The 25,644-nt window shown below is 59.7% G+C and overlaps 2 protein-coding genes across 2 annotated transcripts in view; both read left to right on the top strand.

The window, feature by feature from the left end:
• CAPN5 (calpain 5) overlaps nt 1-25,644 on the top strand; it is a 48,250-nt gene that overhangs the window by 8,577 nt on the left and 14,029 nt on the right. Inside the window, 2 exon segments of the mRNA XM_027580923.2 lie at nt 6,997-7,240; nt 13,722-13,853. Of these exon segments, the coding sequence (XP_027436724.2) occupies nt 7,076-7,240; nt 13,722-13,853 (297 nt within the window). The 5' untranslated portion in view covers nt 6,997-7,075.
• LOC113915132 (olfactory marker protein) lies at nt 19,603-20,094 on the top strand. Its single transcript, XM_027580926.1, has one exon. The coding sequence runs from the start codon at nt 19,603-19,605 to the stop codon at nt 20,092-20,094; it is 492 nt and encodes a 163-aa protein (XP_027436727.1).

Here is a 25,644-nt window from a genome sequence, read left to right as displayed (position 1 = left end):
ATGTGGAGGGTACCACCCTCAACTTGTGGGACCCTCTTTTGGGTTGGAGCGCTCCTGGTGTCAAAACCACCATGTTCTGGAAGAAGGAGGAGGAGGCCCACAGAAGGTCACACAGCCTGTGTGCCCCAAGGCCAGGCCAGGACCGGGACTCCCTCCCTGCCCCCCACCCTAGTTGTCCACCCTGGGTGCCAGGCAAGACCCTCCAGAAACGGAGCGTCCGGCTTGACAGGGGCCCAGAACTGGCAGGATGGGGCTCACTAGATTCAGCTAGCCCTTCTTCCCAGGGCCATTGCGCTGGCTTTTTTGTTGAACATTTTTGAAAGCATAACTGCCCTGAGGAACAGCGCATAAGTCACAGGCGCCCAGCCCAGTGAGCACAGCCTGGCAGCCTCCACCCAGATCCAGAAGCCATGTTCTCAGGTCCCCAGAAGGCGCCGCGGGCCCTGGCCGTCACTGCCCCCGAAGCTAGCCGCTGTCCTGCCTTGTATTCAGCACGGATGGGTTATGCCGGCTTTTCAGTTTGCTGTAAGTGGGGCGGCAGAGTTCTTCGCTTGCTGATGGTTATGCAGGTGCGCTCCACCCGTGGCGCTGAGTGCGCAGTGGTTCGCTCATTTTCGTTGCAGGCTACTATTCCATCGCGACACCGAATTTATCCTGTCTTCTGTTGATGGACATTGGGGCTTTTTCTGATTTTCAGGTATGACAAACACTACTGTGATAAACATTCTTGTACATGTTTTTAAGTGACTATGCGCACGTGTTTCTGTTCAGTATATACTTAGGAGTAGAATTGCTGAACGATGCATTTTGTTCAGCTTTTTTTTTTTTAAGATTTTATTTATTTATTTGACAGAGAGAGACACAGCAAGAGAGGGAACACAAGCAGGGGGAGTGAGAGAGGGAGAAGCAGACTTCCCGCTGAGCAGGGCGCCCGATGCGGGGCTCGATCCCAGGATTCTGGGATCATGACCTGAGCCAAAGGCAGACGCTTAACGACTGAGCCACCCAGGCGCCCTGCGTTTTGTTCAGCTTTAATACGTATGGTCAAATGGTTGTGCAGAGGGGTTTTACCAATGCATACTTCCACCACCAGTGTCGAAGGGCGGTACACGTAGGGGAGAGAGAGAGAGAGAGAGAGAGAGAGAGGGAGAGAGGGAGAGAGGGAGAGAGGGAGAGTGTGTGTGTGTGTGTGTGTGTGTGTGTGTGTGTGTGTGTGTGTGTGTGTGTGTGTGTGTGTGTGTGTGTGTGTGGTTTTCACTGTAGCCATTCTGGTGAGGGTGTAGCAGTATCTTCTCAGGGTTTTATTTTATTATTTTTTTAAGTAGCCTCCATGCCCCTGTGGGGCTTGAACGCATGACCCTGAGATTAAGAGTCCCATGCTCTGCCAGCTGAGCCAGCTAGGCACCCCTCGCGTGGTGCTTTTAATTTGCATTTCTTTGACGACTTGAGGGTTTTTTCTTCTTTATTGGCTATTTGGACATGCTCTTTTTCTCATGTTTTGTTCCAAAAGCTTTATTGTTTATCCTCTTGGTTAGATTTGCAATCTGTGTGGAACTGTTTTTTGTGTATAGTGGGAGGTAGGGGTCAAGATGAATCTCTTTCCATCTGGGTAAACCAGTCGACCCAGCACCATTCATTGAAAAGACCATCCTTTGCCCAGCGCACTGTGGTGTCGCCCTTGCCATAAACCAGGTGTCCTACTTGTGGCCTCTTTCTGGACTTTCTCTTCTGTTCTATTCTGTTCCATTGGTCTGTTTGTCTCCTCTGTGCCAGTACCACACTGTCTAAATTATTAGAGCTTTATGATGGGTCTTGTTACCTATAGTGTGCCCCCCCACCCCTCCTCCTTCCTCCGCTGCACCCTGCCCTCCAGGGCTCCGGGTACCACCAGGCTCCACCCACACTTCTGTGAACTTCATAGTTTTCTTTAAGTCAGCTTTCTTTTTTCTTAATGTTTCTTAAAGGAAACTGTGCATCTACTAAATGGAAAGTCATTACTACTTTGCACAAGTACAAGGCTGCTGGTAGTAAAGTAAAAACAGCAGAAAAGGCCATTGACTGTCCGCCAGGCGCGCTGGTGTCTGGTGGGGCCTGATCCTCCAGTGTCAAGCAGGTGGGCCAGGGCCATGAGGAATTAAAGGCCCGCTAGACCGAACCGAGCTCCCCCTCAGAGAGAGTCCTGCAGAGAGCCCTGCACGGGCAACAGCTTTCCTCCTGACGGCTTTCCTGCCACGTCAGAGTACCCCCTCAAGTGCTCACGGCATTAATCCGGGCCCTGCTTTGGGAAGCCCCGGGGTGAGAGGGAGTCTGGAAGCTTGGGATCCAGCCAATAGGCTGCAGATTTGGGGCACTTTCCTCAATGTTCTCATCTATAGAATGGAACGAAAACTCTGCCTCCTGTGTCTCCTTGGCTGTGGTGGCTGTAGCATCCAGGGAAGGCCTAGTGCTGTCAGCTCCCTCCTGCTGTTGGCTCAGTGTGACCTGCTGCAGGATGAGCCCTTAGCCCACCCCGTGCACAGCCCGGTGGTCCACACCACCTCCCTCAGGCCCAGGGAACATCGGACTAGGTTCCTGGAGGTGGGTCCACACCATTTCCAAGGTGAGGACAGAGGGTCTTGCAGGGCGGGCCCCGGGCAGACGCCACTTTCTTTCCCTGTCACCTGAGAAGCTATAACCAGGTAGGGCTGACAGCTGCTCAGAGGGGTTCACGACTTACCCGAGGACTCCCAGTGCTAGGTGGTGCAGTCAGGGCTGGAGCTCAAGTCCGACTGACCTGCCAGAAAGCTGGTTGCTCTGAGCTCCCTGGTGAGCACTCTCAGGCCCTTGTTCTGCGCCCAGTCAGCAGCCCCATGCTTAGTCTGCCGGCCCTACCGGGCCAGGCTCGGTCTGGATTACCTTGCACTTCCCTGCCACTGAGACTTGGCTCGAGCTGTTCCCTCTTTCTGGAATGGCCTTTGTCTTTTGCTAAAGAATGGCCAGCTTCTGGGGCCAGGCCTTGCATCCCTCTTGGTGGAATCTCTGAATGATGTGTTCCGTGCTGCCTTGTATCTTTTGGCCACACTAGACCATGAGGTTCCTTGGGGACGGGGACCCTGAATTGTCGTTGCCCTCCTGGCAGGGGTGTGGGAACGTGGTAGGTGTACCCCAGATGCCAGCAGTGACCCCCATCAGGAGCACAGTGCATTCTGTGCGGTGGTGTCTCCTTTGATCCTCCCAGAGACCCTGGCCCGTTAGCTTTCCTTCCAGACAAGGACCACGCAGGCCAGAGAGGGGATGGGGCCTGTCCAGGGTCACACAGCGTAGGAGGACATTGGGAACTAAAGCCAGCACTCCGTTAAGAGCTGGAGAGGGGCTGGCTGCTGCGGAGAGAACCGGGGCGGCCGTGATACCCACGAGGACGGCAGGGGTGTGGACGCTGGCTGGCACCCAGCCAGTGGGGGGGGAGGGAGGGGGAGAGCGAGAGGCCTGGAGGCCTGGCCCAGCGGGAAGGGGCAGGCCCTGCCTTCAGGAGCCCCCAGCGCTGGTGCTGACCCCTTTGGGGGTCCCTGCCACTCTTGGAGCCTGTTTTACCCACCCAGGAAGGGGTTCCTGCTTTGCCCTGTCAGCTCTTTGAATACAGATTTACTTCGTCCACCCCCCAGTGTTGGACCCTGAGGAGGAGCCGGGGCGGGCCCTGCCCTGCAGGGGCCTAGGCTGGGCTGGGGGGATGGACAAGTCCTGTGGGGTACGATGTAATGATGTAATGGGTGTCGTCACAGGGGTTCCAGAATTGCGGAGGGGAGGGGGCAGGGGGGAGGCCCTTGGGCTGAGCTGCAAAAGGTGACAGGGAATGCATGTGCAGAAGGAAAAGTGTGTACGGAGGCCCTGCGTACGCCGCTTTTAGGGAACTGCTGGGGCTCTTAGGTTTGGAACTTGGTGTGGAGAATGAATGATAGGGGTGGGGTGAGCTGGGCAGGGGCGGAGGGAAGAGGGCGGGCAGCCGGGAAGCTCCGACTTTCCCCTTAACGCTGGCTCGCACACAGTGTGAAGATGCTCAGAAAGGGGAAGCGCCCTGCTCCCAGCTCAGGCCCAGAGGGAAGAGCCCCCGGATTTGGAAGATGGCTCTCCTGACTCCGGCTTGATTCACGGCCTTCCGTGGTGATGCCTGCAGCTACAGGGAGAGGGCAAAGCTCAGAGGCTCTTGACTCTGTGACCCCCATGGGGTGGTTGACCCAGTAGAGGGAGTGGGAGGTGATCTTGGGGCCCTCGGAAGGTGTGGGAGGACAGTCACCATGAGGTGCCATGTGTACAAAGGCTGGGGCCAGAAGAACCTGGTGTCAGCAGGCCAGGGGCAGCCTCGCTGACAGGGGTGTGGCTGGAGCAATGGCCGAGCTGGGGCAGACCTTCAGCCAGGCCTGGCCCCCGTTCTCCTGGCCTGGGCCCAGCCAAGCTTTCCTCTATGCCCCCACACCCCTTCTGTCCTCCTCCGGGGAGCGTTCACCGTGGTGTGGCCTGGGGTCACCAGAACCCTCATTCTCCACTGGCCTGGCTCTGCAACCTCCACCAGCTTGTTCCCCCTCCCTGGGCCCTCTGGGCTCTGAACATGGAATTGCTAGAGCTGATTTCTGGGATCCTGCTCTCAGCTTCTTTGATCTAATTCTTGCAGCCTTAATTGCTTCCTGAGCAGGCCCTCCCGGAAACTGTGATGCTAATGACTCTCCTGGCTGGCCCCGTGCCGGAAGCCCCGGGGGCTGGCTCTGTAGGCTCCCCTCTTCTCTTTCCCTCAGGCCTCCAAGGCTGGGAGGCTGGGTGGGAGGGGGCAGGGTTCTGGGCCTTCCTGCCAGAGAGGTTAAGTGGTTGGCCTGAGGTCACACAGCAGCGGGAGCAGGCCCAGTGTGGATGTGGGGCAGAAGGTGCAGCTGTCGTGTGTCCCCTCTGCTCTTCCTGCCGTCTGTCCGGATTCCACACTCACCGTCCATCTCACCTCCTGCCCTTCCTGCTTCTCCCTTCCCTTTCGAATCCCTCTTCTTTCCCTTCCCGTGAGGCTGGCTCAGGCGTGGTGGGTGGCCTTAGCCCTTTCTCTGCGCCACAGTGTCACTGGGCCAAGGTGGAGGCACCGAGGGATGTGGGTTCAAGTCCAGACTCTGCCATGGGACGTGGGCAAGGCTCCTCCCTTCACTGAGCCTCAGTTTTCTTTTCTGAAAAATGGGAGCAATGAAAGACTTGCCCAGCACTGTTTGCAAAATGCTGCACACGACGCTCTTGCCCCCTGGTGCGCACGTGGCAGGTGCCCGAGGGGTGGAGCTTCTCTCGGTAGTGAGAGGGGGCTTGTCTCCTCTTCTTGTGCTCCTCCTTCTGGCCTGCTAAGCAGTGCTCTCAGCCTTTGGTTAATCGTCACGGCATCTTCCAGTTAGTAAAGCAACGTTGTGCCCATTGCGGAGCTGGGAAAATGGGGACTCAGAGAGGCTGAGTGACTTATTCAAGGCCACACAGCAGGTGAGAGGTGCAGCTGGGACTGGCATCCACATCAGACTTGCTGTCAAACTTGTGTTCACCCCAGGAGCCAGCCTACCTTGCCTTCGTTTCCCTCAGCGGGGCTGGGAAGCCAGGGCCTGTAGCCCGGCGGGGTTGCAGTGTTGCTGCCCTGGGCAGGCCCCGGGACGCAGACCCAGGGGGTGTGGAGCTCTGCCAGCGGCCCAGTTGGAGTCTGAGATACGGGGGCTGTCGGTCAGATGCCCGGCTGTCTGAGCACGAGTCAGGGCGTCTCATGTGTCAGGCCGGCTGCTGTGTGCGCCCTCCTCCCAAGGCTTTCCCTGGCCATGTCCACGCCATGTCCCTTGTGTTTGGTGAGCACTCGGCTCCGAGCCCGAGGGGACTGCAGGGAGGCTGCTGACGGAAACAGCCTCCTTCTGTGTCGGGCTCTGTGTAGGGGCCACATGTACACAGGGAACCAAGCAAGCAGACCCTGCTCCTGGGGCTTCTGGTCTAATGGGTGCCTATGGTCCCGTCTCCTGGGACGGGGGTGTGGAGGGAGATGAGGAGTTCAGTTTGGGATTGGTGCCTGTGGGTGCCTGGGCCCTCATCGGGGTGGGCAGGTTGGGGGCCCAGAAGAGGGGTCCAGGATCTATAATACAGGGAGATGGGAGTCATCGGGCAGGGGAGGTGAGCAGAACGCTGCTCCGTGCAGGGCCCGGCCCGGGAGGGAGGTGGGGAGGGAGGGCAGGGATGGGGAGAGGGTCAACCAGTGCCACCGCTCCTTGGGGGCGCTGGATGAGACTGTTCAGGAGTGAGTCTTGGTGAAGTCTGGGAAGGCTTCAGGGAGAGTCTGGCGTAGGAGATCGGGAGGCCATGGAGTGAGGGATGGGGGGGCCTCAGGGGAGGTTAGGTCACTAGGATTAAGGAGCCACGAGATGTTTATTCCAGAAGCAACTGGAAGAAGGCAGTGCGGGAGGGCGGGCCTGGGGAGTGAATGTGAACGATGGCCAGAGGGGGCACCCTCCCCACGGGGCAGAAACAGGCCTCTAGATAAGTGGGGAGGGTCCGGAGGAGGGGAGCTTGGAGGCAGTGCCCCTGCTGTCCCGTGCGTGTGGCACCAGCCAGGGAGCTGCTGAGTGGGCCAGGAGTCTGACTCGGCTCTAGGAGGTCTGGGGGCGGGGGGGGGGGGGGGGGGCGCTGGCGACAAAGGAAGGAGCAGGCGGGTGCGGCCCGGGAGCCCTGAGCGCCTTGCGGGGAGCCCTGGGCCTGTTGGCCTGCAGGCTGGCATCACCTCCAAGCATCAGACATGGGAGCATTCAGGACGAGGCGTCAGGGCAGTCGGTTCCTGTCCCTGCGTGCGTGTGGCAGCTGTGTCTGTCCCTGCCTCTGAGCCTCGGCTCCTGGCCCGTGCGACGCAGATGAGGGTGCCCGCCTCACAGGGCTGCAGGGAGGGGGGCACCCCAGGCTCCCCTGACTCGGCGGGCGGCAGGTCCTCCAGTCTCCTCAGTAAGTGATGATCTTCTCCCCTTCCTGTCATCCCAGGGACCTCAGGAGCCACCCACGTCCCCACCTCGCTGTCTGCTGCCTTGTCTCGGCCTCCCCTGCTGGGGCAGCCGCCACCATGTTCTCGTGTGTGAAGCCCTACGAGGACCAGCACTACTCTGCCCTGAAGCGGTCCTGTCTGCGCAGGAAGGTGCTCTTCGAGGACCCCAACTTCCCAGCCACCGATGACTCGCTGTACTATAAGGGCACCCCAGGCCCCACAGTCAGGTGGAAGCGGCCCAAGGTCAGTGTCTGGTCACGGTTGGAGCCGCGGCGAGCAGGCTCAGACCCGCCCTGTCTGCAGGGGACGGGGCGGTGGCTGGTCATCCTGAGCCCCCAGGTGGCTGGGAAAGCGGAGGGCCCTCCTGCTGCAGTGTCTCGCCCGGATGGGGAGCCGGGAAATCGCCCTCATCCTCGGGCCACCGCTGCCCGGCCAGGACCTCGCCCCTTCTCTGGGCCTCAACTTCCTCACAGGGAAAATGGGCCCCTCTACCCTGCCACCCAAAATAAAACCCAGGGTGGTTTGGGGCTAAAAACGAGGTGAGTGTTCGACTCTCGTACAACATAGAGTGACATTCAAGTGCAAGCTGTTTGCTGATTGTTGTCATAAAGATTTTGAGGTGGTCATTTGCTGCAAATGAAAAGTATTCATGATGATGGTTAATCAATACTAAGAACAGCGGTAAGAGGTGACGGTGCCTTCTCGGGTTGTTGGGAACATTCCGAGGGATGGCAGGTGAGTAAGCGTGACACCGCACCCGGCGCCCGGCGCCCAGCACCAGCAGTGGCACCATTACTGTTGAGGATGGCGAATCCGCGGCATCCGTCTGGCTGCTCCCCATGCCGGCTTTGGTCGCTGATGCCAGAATGTGTCGAACAGAATTGTTTGTCCTCGTGACACGATTCCATCCTCTTTAACGCCGATCCCTGCGTGTGAGGCCCTGGGCCCCGGGCGACCGGGCCGCTGCTGGCTCTGAGTTGGTCACACAGGAGGGATGTTGGTTCAGGGCACTGTGCTGTGCCCCTTGCCCCATGGAAGTGGGAGAAGGCACCGTGTGGAAAAGGCGGGAGACTTGAAACCCTCAGGCTTATTTGGGACATGGCAGGAACACCGGGGAAGAGGGAGCCGGAGCCTGGGTCCTGGGTTTGGTGGGGCTGGTGTGCCCTGGGGAAGTGGGAGCCTGGGAGGGTGGTGGTGGGGGGGAAGCATGAGGTTTTCAGCAGGGTGTGACGGGGGCAGATTTGGCATTTTATGAAGTTTCCTCCAACCTCCTAGACATTTTGGGAAAATGGGATTCAGTTTTCGTGTTCCTCTCCTAGGCTGTGATCTCAAGTCCCTTCCAACTCAAAAAATCCTGGGTATTTTCTTGGACTGGGGTACTTGAGAGGCAGAGGCACTGAGGCCAAGGCGGGAAGGCGCATGCCCCGATTGCCCGGGGAGCCAGTAATTGAGCCAGGCTGGGACCCAGGAGTCCTGCCTGCCCTGGCCCTCTGCCCGACACCTTGGTTCTCCGGAACTCCCAGGAGCCTCCTGGCCTGGCCACAAGATTCCTGCCGCTCAGGCCCCCTGCCCCCATGCCTTCCTCTCTCTCCTTTGTCTGGTGGGTGGGGAAGGAGGCCAGCCTCAAAGGGCCTTTGTGAGGCCTTGGATGTGTGTTGGGGGGAGAGACACCCTGCCTTCCTCTCGCTCCACCCCCTTGCTGCCCCCGTCCTGCCCTCTGGCCAGCACACAGACATTTTAGATGTGTGGCTCTGGAAGGAGGCTGGCGAGGCATGGCTGGGGAAAGGTGGGCTTGGTGCGGTGAGAGGAAGAAATGCCAGTCTGCCTGGGCTTAGCATCTCCCTGCTGTGTGATCCTGGAGGAGTCACCTGCCCTCTCTGGGCCCCTTTCCTTGCCAGTTTGGGAGTTCTGCCATGCTGCACCCTCCTTCGTGGCCTTCCTCACTGGGCGTAGTGTCTGGTCCTTGCTAGATGCTGGCAGAGGAGGAGCAGACCCTCCCTGCCCTGCCTGTGGAGGCCGGTGACAGGCGGCTGGTGGTGGTTGGTGCTGACAGGGAGACATCTGAGTGCAGCCCATGGGTGGCGGTGGGGGATGGGTTCTGGGTTTGGGAGGCAGAGTTCAAGGCTAGGCATAGCTGAGTGGGGTGGACCAGGGTGTGTTGGACGGTGGGTGTGTAAGCGGCGCCTGCTGGGTGGTGTGGGGCTCGTGTACCGGGCAGGCCCTCACTCCACGGTCAGGACGGCTGGTTGGTGGAGCAGGAAGTCAGGCCCGGCTTTCCTCAGGCGGGTGGGGCGAGGCCAGCCTGGCGGGGTGACCATTAACTCCCAGCTGCTTGGTCCTTGGCCAGTGAGATGGAACTTTGTCCCGAGGCAGCTGTGTTTTCATGAAGTCCTACTTCCTGGGGCTTGTGACCGGACTGTTTATAAACAGAGCAAAAAACTCCTTCTGGACAGCCCCTGGGAAGGCCTCCTTCACTCCACCCCGCCTTCAGCCCTTCTCTTTAAGTTGGTCAGTGTCGTGGTCTCTCCGTTCTTGAGGGATCTCCTCAGTCAGCCTCCCTCCCTGCTGGCCTTCCCTGTGCTTTCTCCCAAAATGGAATGAGAAGGCTGGTTTGTGAGCCAGATGGACTTGGCCCTACCTCCCAGGAGGGTCATGGGAGGTGTGACCTTGAGCAAGCCACTTCCTCTCCCTTGGCCTCGGTTGCTTCATCTGTAAATGGGAAGACTAACTCTTGCCGATCATGGTTTCTGGAGGTTGAAATGACTTGAGGTACCTGTGGTGTTACATATGGGAGGCAGATGACAAACCGGCTCCCTCTTTCACTCACCTCCTCCTTGCTAACCCTGTGCTGGGGACCCAGAGCTTGCCCTGCCTGGAAAGAGCCATCTCCTGTGGACTCTGCAGGTGGGGCCAGGCCCGTCCACCTCTTCCCCTACCCAGGGCACCTGCCTTAGGCCCACACCCTCCTCTTTCCTCTGGGTTCATTGTTTCTTTGTTCCTTCCAGTTGGGTAAACGCCTGGCAGCCTTTCCCGCAGGGCTGGCCAGGGAGATAAGAGAAAGAGCCTGTCATCAAGGCCTGTGACTCAGGGGGAACCCTGAGGGTGTGGATGTTTGAGGGGCTTCCTCCTCTCTCAGGCCCAAGGCCTTTGCAGGGGCCCCTTTTCGTCTCTGTGGGGACCGAGTACTCCCTGTCCCATCCAGCCCTCTGCCTTCCCCCATGTCTGGAAATAAGTTTGCAAGTCCTTTTGTGGAACCGAGAAGGAACAAGTAGGGGTTCTACAAACAGGTGTTGGTTTTAGGAAGCCCCCCCTTGGAATTCTCCCCCCCAGTGGCCTGGTGTTCCCCAGCCCCAAGTCCTGGGCTCAAGTTCATCACACCAGCACGCGGAGAAGACCCCACTCCTTGGCTGTGCTGGGATGTAGGCCCCTTTATGCCACAGAACAGGTAGTCTTGCTGGGGCCAGCCACGAGGGCCATTTTCCGGCCCAGGAACGATGCCCTTCTGGGCACGAGCTCAGGCGGCCTTACAGGACGGGGCTGCTGGGGGTGGGCGGAGCCCGGGACGGCTATCACTCCTGAGAACCTGCCCTTTTCCTGTCCCAGGCAGACGGACTGCTTTCCTCCTGGGCCTTACTGTCCCTGGGTGTGTGGTCCATTCCTGCTGGGATCTTAGATTGCTGGGGGGCGGTGACAGGTGAGCAGGGGGCGGGAGAGGAATGTGCCCGGGGCCCGCTGTCTTGCTGCATGCCTGTTTGTACACCAGGCCTGCAAACCTGAAATTCTCGTTGTGCCCCGGAGGCAGACGGTTCTGGGCTATGCCCTGTGTCTGGTGGAGCTGGTCTGACAGGCTGAGGGGCCAAGAGGTGAGAGGTGACTGTGGATGTAGAAGGCCGTGCCCCAGGGAGAGGTTCCTAGAGCAAAAGAGCCGTCACCTCCCAGCCCTGGGGGACGGCTTGGTCCGGGGCTCCCCGCAGATGCCTGCCTGGCCCAATCCTGCGAGCCACTTTGCCCTCCCTTGCTCCCGGGGAACCCACCTGCAGTTCCAGCAGCACCTGCCAAGGCCTGCTCCTGGCACTGGTAGTGGGCAGAGTCGGGCCTGGGCCCTGTCCTGGAGCTCGCAGGCTGGTGGGGGTGACCCAGAGCGTGGACAGTGATAGGAGGGAGCACAGGTGGCCAGGAGCCCACGGGAGCATGGTGTCAGGGGTGGCATGTGTCTCAGTACTGTGGCTGGATCTCTTCTTGGGGTGAATTTGGAGTCCCTGTTTCTTTCCAGAGACCTCCCTAGCCACTGGCCCTCTCCATGCGTGCTCTGGTGGTGTCACTGCCTCCAGGCAGTCTCCTCTGATTTCTCCCTGGCTTCCTGCTGTCAGTAGCTCTGCTCACATGGAGGGTCCTAGTCAGGCTCTTCCTCTTCAGGGCCTGTGCCCTCAGGCTGGGGACTTCCCTGACTAGCTCTGTGCTCTGTGCCCGGGAGAGATGGAAGGACAATCCCAGGTCTTGAGATCCTGGCCCTAAGGGTAGGTGAGCACCTGGGCTGCCCCTGACCCCTCGGTCTCATTATTGTGCAGCAGGTACCCCGAAGCTGGGCTGAAGACAGGTGCGGGGGGAGGGGTGTGGAGGGGGAGGAAGCAGGGTGGTTTTGTCTCTCATAAGTCCTAGCCCCCCGCCCCCCCAGGCTGTGGTGCTGACTGCCTGAATTTGGATCTCACTTCCCCTTTTCCTCTGTGGCCCTAGGCAACTGACTTAACCTCTCTGTGCCTTAGTTTCCTCGTCTGTGCCAGAGCCCTGTTCTGGGTGGCAGGGCCAGGCTGGGATGGTCGGACCTGCCCCGCAGGTCAGCCCCGGCGGTCCCTGCTCAGCAGGGTGGAGGAGAGCCCTACTCAGGGAGCCCAGCCGACCTGGGTTCTGTCCCATTGGCTCACTTACTGCCATGTGCCCTTGGGTGTCACTGCCTCCTCCTGGGCCTCGGCATCCTCCTCCGCGGACCACCGGGCAGTCATGTCTCTCCAGCGCCTTGGCCAGGAGGATCTGAAGGGGAGGGGGTACTAGGAGGTCACCTCTGCAGATCCAGGTGATGCCAGGCTGTGACTGCCTCCCCTCCCATCTCAGGTGGGCCTGTGGCTGGGATCCTCCAGGTATGAAGCAGCCCCCACTCCCACCCTGCCTGCAGGGAGGCGGATGCTAAGTCATGGCTCCCTCGGGCTCCGGTGCCGGTCTGCGTGCAGGCCAGAGCCTGGGAGAGAAGATAGGAGGGCGGCAGGGAGGGAGGCGGGCTTCTTCCTGCCCTGCTTCCTGATAGCATGGCTTCTGCGTGTTTCCAGCCTCACTGGGTTCCCGTGACCCGGGGCAATATTACTCAGACCTGGGGCATGCCACAGTCTGTACTATGGGGAAGCCACCCTCGTGGCTTGGCTCTGGGTCACAGCGAAGTCCTGTCTGGAGCTCCAGGACAGGGCCCAGACCGGACTCTGCCCAGTCTCAGGGGGGTTGGGCCTTCAATCTGGCCCTCCCAAACACCGGTTTTCCCAGGCAGAGGTGGCAACAGGAGTCCCAGACGCCTTAGTGAGAACCCGTAGCCCTTTGCCCCATTTTCCCTGTGGAGTGCCCGGCTTCCATAATCCGTGGAGTCCTTACAGAGCCCTGCAGGGAGAATGATCTGCCTCCTTTGCACAGGTGAGGAAAACAGAGGCTGAGAGAGGTTGAGCCACTGGCCCGAAGTTGCACAGCCATAAATGGGTCTTCCTGACTCTGCTACCTTCTGCTGGCTGCCTGTGGTAGGACCTCAGTAGCTCTCTGTGGTGGAGGCAGGCTCAGCTGTGTGTGGGGCATGTTGTTCAACCTCTCTGGGCCTCGGTTTGCTCATCTGTACGATGAGCACAGTGCCCACCTCTCAGGATCATGGTGAGGATGGATCATGGTGCCGGCAGGATGCCAGGCACACAGAAGGCCTGTCTCAGTGTTCACCACCTCCCTCTCAGCTCTGTGGAGTGAAGATGCTTCGGGACACAGGTGGGCACCTGTGTGCCCCAAGCAGAGACCTGGACTGTGAAGGGGGAAGGGAACTGCCTTCATATCCAGCCCTGTCTCCGCCTGGCCCATCGGGCCCACACTGGCCACATGAAAGGCCCTCCAGGAGCTCTGCTCGGCCTTGCTTGCTGTGTGTCCTTGACAAGTCACTGCCCTTCTCTGAACCTTCATTCCTTGTCCGGAAACTGGAATAACAACCCCACACTCCTCAGGTGGGTCGAGGGTCCAGTGAGACAGCCTGAGGCTGTGCCGGCACGGGGCCTGGCACGGTCAGCTCCCTGCTTCTCCCCTGCCCTTTACCACTCATTCATTCCCTGAGTTCGCTCTTTGTTTCCACCCTCTTTGTGACTGGGGGCCCGTGAGGGTGGGCTGGTGTGGGCACTGCAGGGTTGCTGCTGCTGGAGGAGGACAGGAACTGACCCTTTGCTGGTTGGGGAAGAGCACAGAGGGCAGGAGGAAGGGGGTGCCCCAGGGCCAGTCCCCCTAAGTCCTTCCACAGCATCTTTTCATCATCGAACCTCTGGTCCTGAAGGGCAGACTTTTTCAGCCAGGGGAAGGGAGAAGGGCATCCCAGGCAGCACCTGAGGGGAGCTGGATTTGGAGAAACCGACCGGCCACACAGGGGGCCCCCAGTCTGCAAGGGGAGGCGGGCAAATCTCCACGCTGACAGTGAGGTCTCCGCTTGGCTTCTCCGCAGGACATATGTGAGGACCCCCGCCTCTTTGTGGACGGCATCAGCTCCCATGACCTGCACCAGGGCCAAGTGGGCAACTGCTGGTTTGTGGCGGCCTGCTCGTCGCTCGCCTCCCGGGAGTCACTGTGGCAGAAGGTGAGGCCTGGGGTGGGGCCCTCGCTGCCGGACAGGGGAGGTGCAGCCTGACTTTATGAAAACCTGTGCGGGGTGGGGTGACACCACGGCTCCCAGCACTGGCTGAGCAGCAGAATTGCTGTCCCCTCACCTGCCGGCTTAGGCTCTCTGGGGCCGGGTGCTGGGAATCTCTGTAGCTCCCGAGGGCATTCTCATGTGTCCCCACCTGAACATTGGGGGCCCACGGTGTCCCTGGAACCACTTGGCAGAATCTGTACCTGTGAAATGTGGAAGCTGCCTGAATCAGGTGCAGTGTGAAGAGCCCACTAACTGGGCTCAGGAGGCCCCCTGCCAGTACCTGCTGTAGAGACTTAGCCAGTCCTTGTCCTTGTCTTGGACTCAGTTTTTTCACTTGTTCAGCGGGAGTAGTCCTGCTGGTTTTGTTTCATGATTTGTGGTTCCAAGTGCTGATGTTTTGGACCAGCGCCAAGGGTTTAGGGTGGAAAGAACTGGCTCCGGTCGTGACACTCCGCCCTCTTGTGGCGGCACTCGGCAGTGCAGCCCTTTAATCCCACACGGAGAGCTCCCTTCCTGGGGAAGCGGGGAGGCTGGGGTAGAGGCTGGGGTAGAGGCTGGCCTGCTGGTCTCTATAGAGTAATCCATCAGGACTGCATGCTGGGTTCCTGTGCTAGCAGATACCAGTCCCCTGCGCATCCCTGCCCTTCCTGCCTTTCCCCTGAGGAGCTAGCAGCAGGGCTTACAAGCTCTGGGCATGTCAGCCTTACGGCTTAGGTTGAAGCCTTTGCCTCGCCATTTGGTAGCTTTATGATTAGCTCCGTTCACTCATCCAAAAAACCAGGATATGCGGGTAGCTCCCTCTCAGGGAGCTTGTTAGGGTAAAACAAGACACTGTTCTCAAAGGGCCTGTGCGGTGTCGTGCCCAGTGAATGGTGGCTGCATTACCCGTGTTTTGATAATTAATATTCATAGGACATAATGGGTATTCCCAGGCAAGCAGGGAGCGCCCGTCAGCCATCAGAGGGAGCTGTGCCCTTAGCTGGGGCTGGGACTGTGTTAGGTGTCCTACTCTCTCATGTCTTCTGAATGGGGGTGTGACCTTTCAAAGCCACCCCAGGGTGGGTATCCCTGGGATCTGGCTCCTGTTGGTCCTGTGGGGACACAGGTGCTGGAGGGCCCTAGCAAAGGTCACTGCTGCAGCCTGTAGATGGGGGGGGGGTGGTGTAGGATGTCCAAGCTGGAAGGGGCTCAGAGAGCCGCGTGTGGGATCATTTCACTCATGGGCCTCAAGGACCAGAGAGGGTTGGGGCCTAGTGCTGTGCTCTGGGTGCTATTCTCTGTCCTCACCCCCCTGCCTCCAGGTTCCAGGCTCCTTCTCTGGACCCAGAACCAGGTCCCCCGGCCCCTGAGCCCGTCCGCAGCTAAGTGAGGGCTCAGTCTGGGGCTGACGGTGGCACTCAGGGATCCTGTGGGGCTGGCCCTCTGCTTCCCACCCTGCCCTATAATCCCGTTTACCTGTGGTCTCCCTTCTTGAGGTGAGCTCCCCGTGGGCAAAGCTGGCCCAACTATGCCTTCCCACAGAGCCCAGCAGGATCCTGGCCCAGAGAAGGCTCAAGAAAGTTTTGAGAACAGAACCCCTCCCCAAACTGTTGGACTGGGCTGCCGGGCAGCAGCCCCACGGCCGGCCCTCCTACCCTATGCCTCCTGGGGCCTTCAGCGGGGCCAGAGCCTGGCCCACCGTGTCCCCTCCCGGGGAACGGGCTCGCTGATCATTTGTAGGGAGGAGGCTCCGCCTGCTGTGTGTCCTGTGCTGGGCCTGGCCTTCGGCGGTGCCCCGGTCCCCCCTCTAGTGAGTGGAAGAAGGGGCTCAGGACCCGCAGACAGGAGGACTGTCATTGATGCTGTGGCGGGTCTGTGTTTGTTTGTCTCTGGGCCGAAGCTTCTGCCTGCAGGGTAACAGGGCACCTGGCCTGGCTGGTCTGGAGGCTTCAAGGGCCCGGAGGCTGATCTCCAGGAGCTTGGGTCCCCGGGAGGCTGGAGCAGAGCAAGGTGCTCTTGGCTAATTGCACTCTGCCTCCTGGTGCTTCTGTGGTGACAACTCCTGGGCCCTAGAAGGAGGTAGGGGGCCCTGGGGAGCTTATTACTGTGCCTTACCTCCCTTCCTGTCCCTGTTGACTGGGCCCTGTTTGTTGTCAGCCCTCGCTTTAGGGCCCGTTGCCCTGCAGGGCCTCCCCTGCCCCGGTCCTGTTTTCTCCATGGAACAGGGGTGCTCAGCCTGAGCTGCACCCCCGTGCCCCCCAACCACTTCACTCTGGGGATACTGAGCCTCAGAATGCTGGTACACCACGCCCTCAACACGCAATACCCCCCTCCTCCAGGAAGCCACCCCTTTACCTCTTGATGCAGCCTGGGGCCGATGGGCACAGGATTTGAAACCAGCCAGACCTGGGTTGGATGCTGGCTGGGTCCCTTGTTGTTGTGTGACACTGGGCAGGGAAGATTCCTTCTCTGGGCCTTGGTGTAAACCTGACCTTTCTAGTCCCCAGAGTTGTAGGAAGATGAACGGAGCCTGTGGTAGGGGAGGGTAAGCCTGTGGCATTTAGTGGCAATATACCCGTGTTAAATCCCCTCCCACCCCACCTCTGGGTTCCCACCTGTCCCTTCTACGAGACACCTCTTGGCAGTGGGCCTCCCCCTCCTGTGGGATCCCTGGTAGGGGCATTATGGTCTCCCCACCTCCGCTGTCCACTCTGTGAAGGCAGGACGGTGGACTTCAGGTGACCGGGTTTTGTGGACCAGCAATCAGGATGTGACAGAGGGGTGGAGCATTTGCCATCAGGCCTGGTTCATTCTGGGCGCTCACCTCCCCCGGAGCCCGGTGCAGGCCCTGGCGTGGGGGCAGGCCCGATCCCTGCTCCGAGCCTCAGGTGCCCCTGGCCAGAGGAGGAAAGCTGCGTGGAAGTGAGTGCCTGGCTGTCTGAGAGGGAGTGTTGGGGGGTGGCCGGTCATGGGGCGCGGCCGGGGGAGGCACATGGTGGCAGGACTCAGTTCCATTTAAAATACTCCCCCGCCCCTGTTATCTGCGCGGCTCATGCCCATGAGCTCCAGAGTACATTCGGCCCTGGTAACTGAGCACCAGCTGTGCCCCACACCATTCCAGACACCGGGGCTGAAGATGTGCGTAAGTACTATGTTGCTGAAGGCTTGCTTTAGCCAGAAAGAACCAGTGTTAGGGTTTGCTATGTTTCCTTCTAGACTGTTTCTCCAGTTGGGGTTAAAGAGGCGTTTGTTTTGCTTTTCAGTACACAGTTTTGCAATCACATATGCAAGTTTGGAACCTGCTCTTCTCCTCTGTTCATTCCTATGCCAGGCTTTAGTGGGTCTTCCCAAGGTGTCTGGTGGCCGAGCAGAGAGCTGTGGGTGGCACTGGGCCCAGCCCCACCTGCAGCCTCCTGCCCCCTTCCTCTCCTCCCTTCCCACTCGGGCCTCTCCTGCCCCGCCTGTCTGAGGCCCAAGCCCCAGACGCCTTCCACCCTCAGCCTCCTCCTGCAGGTTGGCAGCCAGCCCAGGCTGAGCCCAGGCTCTCCTCAGGGGCGTGCAGCCCTTGGGTCTCCCCACGAGTAGAAACCGAACACCTCCGTCAGCGTCCTGCGGGTCTGGAGATGGGGTGGGCGTTCTCTCTTTCCTCAGTGCTGCTTCCAGAACAAACTCTCCACTTGGAAGCCCCTACAAGCTAATGCTGTTGTTGGCTCCCCACGCCCCACAGCCCTGCCCACCTTGTTGCCAAACCCTGTGGACCATCTCCCACCGGGCACCAGGGGCTTGGCACCTCTAATTTCCCGGCCTTTTCCACCCGAGTGCTGCTGTGTCCCAGGGATTACCGCACCCATGTGGCTGACACCCTGCCCTCATCATCCTGGCCTCAGTTCCTGTTTGCGGCTCCATCAGCCTTTACCGTCAGCCGCCTCGGCCTCCTGCCTCCATGGCGGCCACAGCCCACGCCTACATCTGCCCTTCCCGCAGGTGTTCCGCCGAAGGACCAGTCTCGTTGGCCTCACCCTCCAGGCGTGTCCCTCATCGTGCACTTCGACACACACCTGCCCCTAAACCTCGTTTTGGCTTCAGTCAGTGTCTGTGTATTCTCCCCATCTGCACGTCTTCCTCTGGTTGTCCTTGGCCTTGGGCCCTATCACATCAGCTCTCTTCTCAGTGCCATTCATTCATTCATCCATTCATCCAACAAGCATCTTCTGAGGGTCTCCTAGGTGGCAAGCTCTGTTCTAGGTGCCAGCTTCACTTAACAGTAATTCCTCAGCTGTGTTGTTCCCTCTCTGCAGCTGCAGAGTGAAAGGTTCTGGGAGGGTCAGGCAGTTAGACATCTCGCATCCTCTCGAATGCCCTTGGGGGATTGCCACCAGCGACCCCCGGACCTCAGAGCTTGAGATATTATCTGCTCACATGTTCTGTCCCCATTGGTGACCCCCTGCTGATCAGGTAGCCAAGATCTCACTGACTGATTTAGCCTCCATCTAGCAGTTACTGTGCTTGTGGTCCACTAGACCCTTCAGATTGTTTTCAGTTGTTACACTTTGGCCTGTGCCTCTGTCCTCTTTTCTGTGTGTGGCGTGTCATGGCAGCTTCCCCTCTCCCCTCCCACGCCCAGATACACTCACATAGTCCAGTTCTTCCATTTACTGGAATATACTAGCCGAGCCGCCTGGTTCTGCCTCAGGCACTGCAGATGCAGACATCTGTCAGATTCTTCCTCAGCCTCAAGTCTCCTGGGGGAAACTGAGGCTTGATGTGGGTGGAATAAGTGCTGGCATTTTAGTGGGAGGAGACCCGGGCGTGTTGAGGCAGGGCCAGCGGGCAGGAGTCCTGCAGGTCAGTGATTCTCACAGGCCCTGGGCCGGCAGCGTCAGCGTCCCCTGGGAGGCTGGTAGAAGTGCAGATGCCCCGGCCGAGTCAGCCCTATTAAATCAGAAGCGCTGGGGGTGGAGCCCAGCTATCGTGCTCTAAGTCCTGCCCTGCAGGGGATTCTGACGAGGTCTAAAGTTTGCGCTCGGGGGTTTAGGTGAGAGGTGGTGGTGGCCAGGCCCGTCCTGGCAGTGGGGCTGGGCGGGAGGGCTCCCAGGGTCCCTGGGAGGCAGAGCGAAGGCCTTGGCGGTTGAGTGTGCGGGGGTGAGGCTGAGGTGAAGGCGAGGTGGCTGCAGGCTCTGGCTGGGGTGACTGCACATCTCCGATCAGCAGGCTCCCTCGTTCCTTGTCCCCCCTGCTCTCCCACCAGGGGGTCTTCCAGTCTCTCCAGTGAGTGCCTGCTCCCCACGCCCCTCCCCTTCTCACTGCCCGATGCAGCCTCCCTTCTTCACAAACAAGCCTTTCCGGTGGGTGGGTGGGTCGTCAGGTCGTCAGGTCGTCAGGTCGTCAGGTAGTCAGGTAAGTCAGGGTGGTTACCACAGCAGTTGACATCAGCAGCCTGGTCCCCGAGGAGCCCGTAGTCCTCCCTCCCGCGCACCGTGCCTTCATGACTGCCTCTTGGAGGAGGAGAGAGGAGGCATTGGGGGCCTCCCACCCCCGTTTGAGGACTGGGCAGGGCAAGGAGGGGAGGGGTCGGGGGAGGGCCGAAGGGGAGGCGGGGCATCCTCGGTGCGGGGAGGGGCGGGGGGGGGGGCCCTCTGGCCCTGGCGGCGAGGCCCCAGCACACCGGGCTCCTAGGCAGCCACGCAAGCAGCAGCGGCGGCAGCACCCGGGCATGGCCGAGGACGGGCCGAAGCAGCTGCAGCTCAGCATGCCCTTGGTCCTGGACCAGGACCTGACCAAGCAGATGCGGCTGCGCGTGGAGAGCCTGAAGCAGCGCGGGGAGAAGCGCCAGGATGGCGAGAAGCTGCTGTGGCCGACCGAGGCCGTGTACCGCCTGGACTTCGTCCGGCAGCAGAAGCTGCAGTTCGAGCGCTGGGACGTGGTGCTGGACAAGCCGGGCAAGGTCACCATCACGGGCACCTCCCAGAACTGGACGCCGGACCTCACCAACCTCATGACGCGCCAGCTGCTGGACCCCGCTGCCATCTTCTGGTGCAGGGAGGACTCGGACACCATGGATTGGAACGAGGCCGATGCCCTGGAGTTCGGGGAGCGCCTGTCGGATCTGGCCAAGATCCGCAAGGTCATGTACTTCCTCATCACCTTCGGCGAGGGCCTGGAGCCCGCCGACCTCAAGGCCTCCGTGGTCTTTAACCAGCTCTGAGGGCAGCTCCTGGCTGCCACCCCCTCCCCATGCCTGCCCGCCCCGTCCCCTGCCCGCGCCCCCTTCCCCGAGGCGTGTGTTTGAGGACATTCTTCTAGCTGCTGGCCTGTACTCAGCTTGCCCGGGACCCCCTGAGCCTGTGTCCTTCCTCCTCTCCTTTCCCGGGTGCTGGCGCTCCTGCTCATGGGAGGAAGATGCAGAGGCCCTATAGTCTGGAAGCTGACCCGACTGCTGCTGCTTCTGCTGTAGACCATGGAGGCCCGGTCGGGGCCTAGGACATCTGCCCTCTCTCTACTTCGTTGTCCGGAGAGCGACTCAGAGAGAACGAGAGAGACAGACAGACACCAAGAAAGAGAGATCCAAAGTGCCAGCCATTGGGCTTCCTTGGGAGACGGAGAGACAGACGACGGAGCAGCCCCCCTGGGGAATCCGCAAGCCTTTGCTGCCCTCCTGGCTGCAGTGCCCTTCGCTGAAGTCCAGAGGTGCACAGTGAGCCTGAGGACCCAGGAAGGTACTGCTCCTGGCCCGGGCCTGGCACAGTCCCATGACGCCTCAGGGGCCTCAGGACTTCAGGCAGCATTGCCGTGGGGGCTGATTTGGGGCAGTGGGGAGTGGCTGACAGGCTCGAGGCTGTGCTTGCCCATTCTTGCTCCTCTGAGAAGGACTCCAGGAGGGAGAAGTGCCAGGGACGAGACAGATGAAAAAGTTACATAGAGATGCATCTGTCTATACCTGTGCATATATATTGAGAGAGAGCGTGCAATATTCATGTGGTTGTGTTCCAGAGTCTGTATCTGCCCTGCGAGCAAGTCTGATTTTAGATGATCTATTATGTATCGCCCAGCTGGCTCATGGGTGGCCTTTAGCAGGGGATTGGTCAGGATGACCTTGGGGAGGGGGGCCTCCTGAGCTGAGAGCCTTTGAGGTTCATACCGTGAAGCAGGGAACAGCGTAGTGAAGGGGTTTCCCTCTGCCTGGGGGAAGCAGGGTAGAGGGGTCCAGAGCCCTGGAGCTGGAGACATTAGATTGTTTGGGGCCTCAGGTGTCCCTGCTGGGATGTCAGGTTTTTTCCAGGTCCCTGGGCAGGAAAGGCACAGGCCCAGGGGGCACCTCAGGAAGTGCCTGTCTCCAGGCCAGCCCTGTTTTTTTTCTTTGCTGTCAGGAACAGGCCCATGACATTTTCCTCACGAAGCAGAGCCACTGAGGGCCGTGGGGCCCTGCGAACAGACTCACCGAGAGACAGAGGGCGAGAGCCATCCTCAGTGGTTGGGGCTGCTGGGAGGGTGAGCTCCCACTCTGGAGGCATGCAAACAGGAGTGGGGTGTTGGAGTTGGGATTCTTTAGGTGGGGATTGGCTGTGGTCCTTTCTGACTCTCCGCTCTCGGGCCTATTCCTGGCTGGGCTTGCCCGCCCATCTTCTCTGTTGACAGCTAGGGGTGTCCAGACTCCTGGAGATGGCTTTGCCCTTTGCCTCTCTGCTTGACCTCCCCCTGCAGCTCGGGGGACCCTCTTGGTGCAGTCTGCCTGTACCCACATCCCCCCCATGCACTGTGTGTCCCTAATAAAGCCTCTGTGTCCCCACCTCGTGGTGTGCAGTGTCTCACCGCAAGCCACCCCTGCCCCTTCAGGAGCTCTGACAGCCCTCTCCAGCCCCTCAGAGCCCTGAGCATCCCCTCCCGGGCCCTTCTCCCACATTCCCTTCACCTCCTCCTGCTGCTTTCAGAGATGAGGCCTCGAGCAGTCCAGGGACTGGCCCAAGGTCAGACATCAGGATGGGGTTTAGAACCAGGTCTCCTGACACCCAGCCGGGTACTAACACCCCTGACAGTTTTTCCCCCGTGGCCCCCAGACCAGCCTCTGTCCGGAGCGTGGGGCCATGCTTAGGCCACAGGGAGGTGCCGTCTGGTCCAAGCCATGCACAATCTCCAGTCTTCCCCCGACTTGTAGGGCGGCTGGGCAGTGGGCAGATGGGACCGGGAGTGGCATGGTTGGGGTGGGGTGGGGTTAGGCCCATGTCCAGGTTTCACTCAGCCTCTGTCACCAGTTTAATGCACGTCCTCAGGCAGCTCCCTGCTGACCAGATAAGACTGATGTCACCACATCACCTTAACATCACCTTAGTGCCCCACTTCGCCCTTTTCTAGAGCTCTTTCCCCTTGTCATCTCTCTGGAGCTCACACAGTTTTTGGACAGAGACGAAGAGGCCCAGAGAGTGAGGCCATCTGCCTGAAGTCACAGAAGGCCTGGAGGGGCCAAAGGAGGGGTATGTGTGTGGACCAGGCTCTGGGTCTGCGGCCCCGTGGGGTGGACAAGGGGCAGTGCCCCACCCCTCCTGAGGGCCCAGGCCTGGGTGAGGCCAGCTTCTTCCCAGTGACCAAGGTCAGGTCCTGCTTCAGGGGCCACACTTGGGGTTTTGCTTGGGAATGACCCTTGCTTTGAAATGCTCCACGAAGCCAGGTCTCCCTTTCCCCGGCCTCCACCCTGAGCCCTACCCGGAGCAGCTGCGGTCGCCTTGTTTCCCTTCCGCAAGCCCTGCCCTTCCAGCCCCGGCCTCCATCCACTCCTGAAGATGCCTTTGGAAGGGGTGGGGGCAACAGAGCCCAGCCCTTCCACCCCTGCGCTCCTCCCTGGCTCAACAGCCGAGACTGGCCGGGGGAGTGCCGGGAGTGGGAAATGAAGACCCATTTTCCATGGAACCCACAAGGAACCATAGAGTGAAGAGACCTATCGTCTCCTGAGCTTCTGCCTCCCACTGAGGCAGTGGGTGCCGTGCTGAGGGGCCCGCCACTGGCCACCGATGTGACCCTAGGCAGCCTCCCTGGGCCTGTTGGCAGGGGCTAATGATGGTGCCTCCTTGTAGGGCCCAGGTGAAGCTTACATGAGTTAGTGTTAGTGAAACACTCAGGGCCTCAGGAGCTGGCACACGGCACCCTCTCTCCATTTGCTCATCGTGACTCTCCCGGTCGCTGTAGACGCATGGTCTTACTTTTCAGTTATTCTGAGAGGAGTGTCCACAGCACCGATTTACAGAGCAGCAGGGCAGGGTTCAGAGAGGTGAAGTGAGTTGCCTGAGGTGGCATAGCAGCCCAGTGCTTCTGGGAGCGGGCAGGGTGGGGCGGAGCGATGGGCGGGGGCCCAGCTCTGGTTGGAGAGTGGACGAGAGGGCATGCATTCTCCTCCGCCATGATCACTGGGCTCAGAATGGCCCCGTTGAGGGGATCTTTAGCCCCCACGGTGTAGCTGGGCAGCCCAGCAGGAGGGGGCCTGCCCCAAGCCTGGGGTCCCACGCGGGTCTGAGCATCTGGCTGTGCCCCGTGGACAGGAATCCCCAGGCCCCTGCAGGTGCATCACATCCTCTCTCCGGGTGGTGAGCGACGGGGCTCTGCACTCCCGAGGGCGTGGGGGGCCCAAGGTTCCTGGCCTCTTCCCGTCATGGCATCTGAAACCCAGGAATTTGAGACTCTTGGAATCAGAAGCTGAGAACTGAGGAACTTCAGATACTTGGAACCAGGGACCCTCTAGTTTGGGGACTCACCCACCTGACTTGGGTAACCCCTGCAGCCCTTCAGCCCGCAGCCCTGCTGGCCCTTTTGCAGAAATGCCCCCAGCTGGCCCTCTGGGCTCCTGGGCAGAAATCAGTGAAAAGCTCCTTCCCTGTGCCACACCTGCACACACACTGATACTCACACACGACACCCATGTGCACATGCACACCCACGTGCACTGACACGCACTTGCACACTCACACGGGCGTGTCCTACTGGCCCAGAGTCCCAGGAGGATTTGAGCCAGGAGCGTTCCAGGCACCAGGGCCCCATGGCGCCCGCATCGCCTGAGCTTTCTGGGCTGATTCTGCAGCGGGTGCTGTCAGGGGGAGGGCCTCCAAATCCCACACAATCCTTGCCTGGCTGCCAGCTCAGCCTAAGTAAGTGTGTCGACCCCTCAGGCCTCTCTTTTTCCATCTGCATGGGGGGCTGTTGTTGAGGTTTCCCCCCAGGAGGGAGGCTGACCAGGTCACCTGAGCTCCCCACCAGCCCCAAGGTTTGCAGACTGTTGTGCGGGTGCACGCGCTTGAACTGCGTTCCCCAGCGGGATGACCCCTCACAGGTGCACAGCCCTCCATGGTTAAGGTGGCACCCCGAGGCCCCTGTCCATCCTGGGTCTCCCGGCAGCGCTGGAGTAGGGGTGGCAGATGCCGACGCTGAGCAGCGGCCGGTTGGAAGCTAAGTCCGGGCTATGCAGTGTGGTTGGACACGGGTCCAAGAGTGGCTGCAAGGTCACCGGCCAGACAGGGCCCTGCTGCGGCTGGCACTTGGAGACTTTTCTTCCAGAAAGACTTGTCTGGCTGTGGAGCTGGCCTCCCATGATTGGAGGGTGGGGTGGGGGAGGGTGGGATCTGGGCCTGAGAGTGGGCTCAGCCCCGCCCTCCAGAAGCTCTGCTCAGTGATCAGGGGAAGAGCCTGGGGGAGGGGCTGTCCCGGGGAGCTCCAGACCTGGAGAGCCCAGAAGCTGCTGCTCAGCTCGCCCCTGAGGGACAAGGAAGGGGACGGTACCGGAGAGGGAGCCAGGCGTGCGGATTTGCATGGGGCCCAAGGTGGGAGGCAGCGTTCGGGGGTGAGGCCGAGAGGGTCCGTAGAGCCTCAGGGCAGTGAATGCGGGGCCAGGGAGCTGGGGGCCGTGGGGATGGGCCTTGGCGTTTCAACTGGAGACAATATGGGGGGAGAGAGATGGCTTAATGTACTCCCTAGTACCCCTCCCTCTGCCTCAACAACTGTCAACTCTCGCCAGACTTGTTTCCTCTTATTCCACCCCCCCCCCCCCCCCCCCCCCCCCCCCCCCGCCCTCCAGGCAACGTGTCATTTCATCTGTAAATACTTCTGATGCATTTCTGGAGAATAAGGGGTCATCAAAAGCAAAACAGAAACAAAACTCTGTAACCACAACCCTGTAACACAACTAAAATAATTTCACATTTCACGATAATTCCCTTATTGCATCAAATGCCCAGGAGGAGTTTTGGTTTCCAATTTCTGCTTAAATTTTATTTATACCATTAGTTTCAAATGTAGAGTTCAGCAATTCATCGGTTGCGGATAACACCCGGTGCTCATCACATCATGTGCCCTCTTTAATGCCCATCACCCAGTTACCCCATCCCCCCACCCACCTCTCCTTCAACCCTCAGTTTGTTTCCTAGAGTTAAGAGTTTCCATTGGTTTTCTCCCTCTCTGATGACTTCCCATTCAGTTTTCTCTCCCTTCCCCTATGATCCTCTGAGCTGTTTCTTATATTCCACATATGAGTGAAACCATATGATAACTGTCTTTCTCTGAATGACTTGTTCACTTAGCATAATACCCTCCAGGTCCATCCACATCGATGCAAATGGTAAAGATTCATCCTTTTTGATGGCTGAGTAATATTCCATTGTATATATATATCACATCTTCTTTATCCATTCACCTGTCGATAGACACCTTGGTTCTTTCCAGTTTGGGTATTGTGGACATTGCTGCTATGAACGTTGGGGTGCTGGTGCCCCTTCGGGTC

The sequence above is a fragment of the Zalophus californianus genome, chromosome 11 (assembly GCF_009762305.2).
Source record: "Zalophus californianus isolate mZalCal1 chromosome 11, mZalCal1.pri.v2, whole genome shotgun sequence".
Classification (NCBI taxonomy): Eukaryota; Metazoa; Chordata; class Mammalia; order Carnivora; family Otariidae; genus Zalophus; species Zalophus californianus.
Note: the sequence above shows the minus strand (reverse complement) of the source record. Positions and strands in the feature narration are given on the sequence as shown.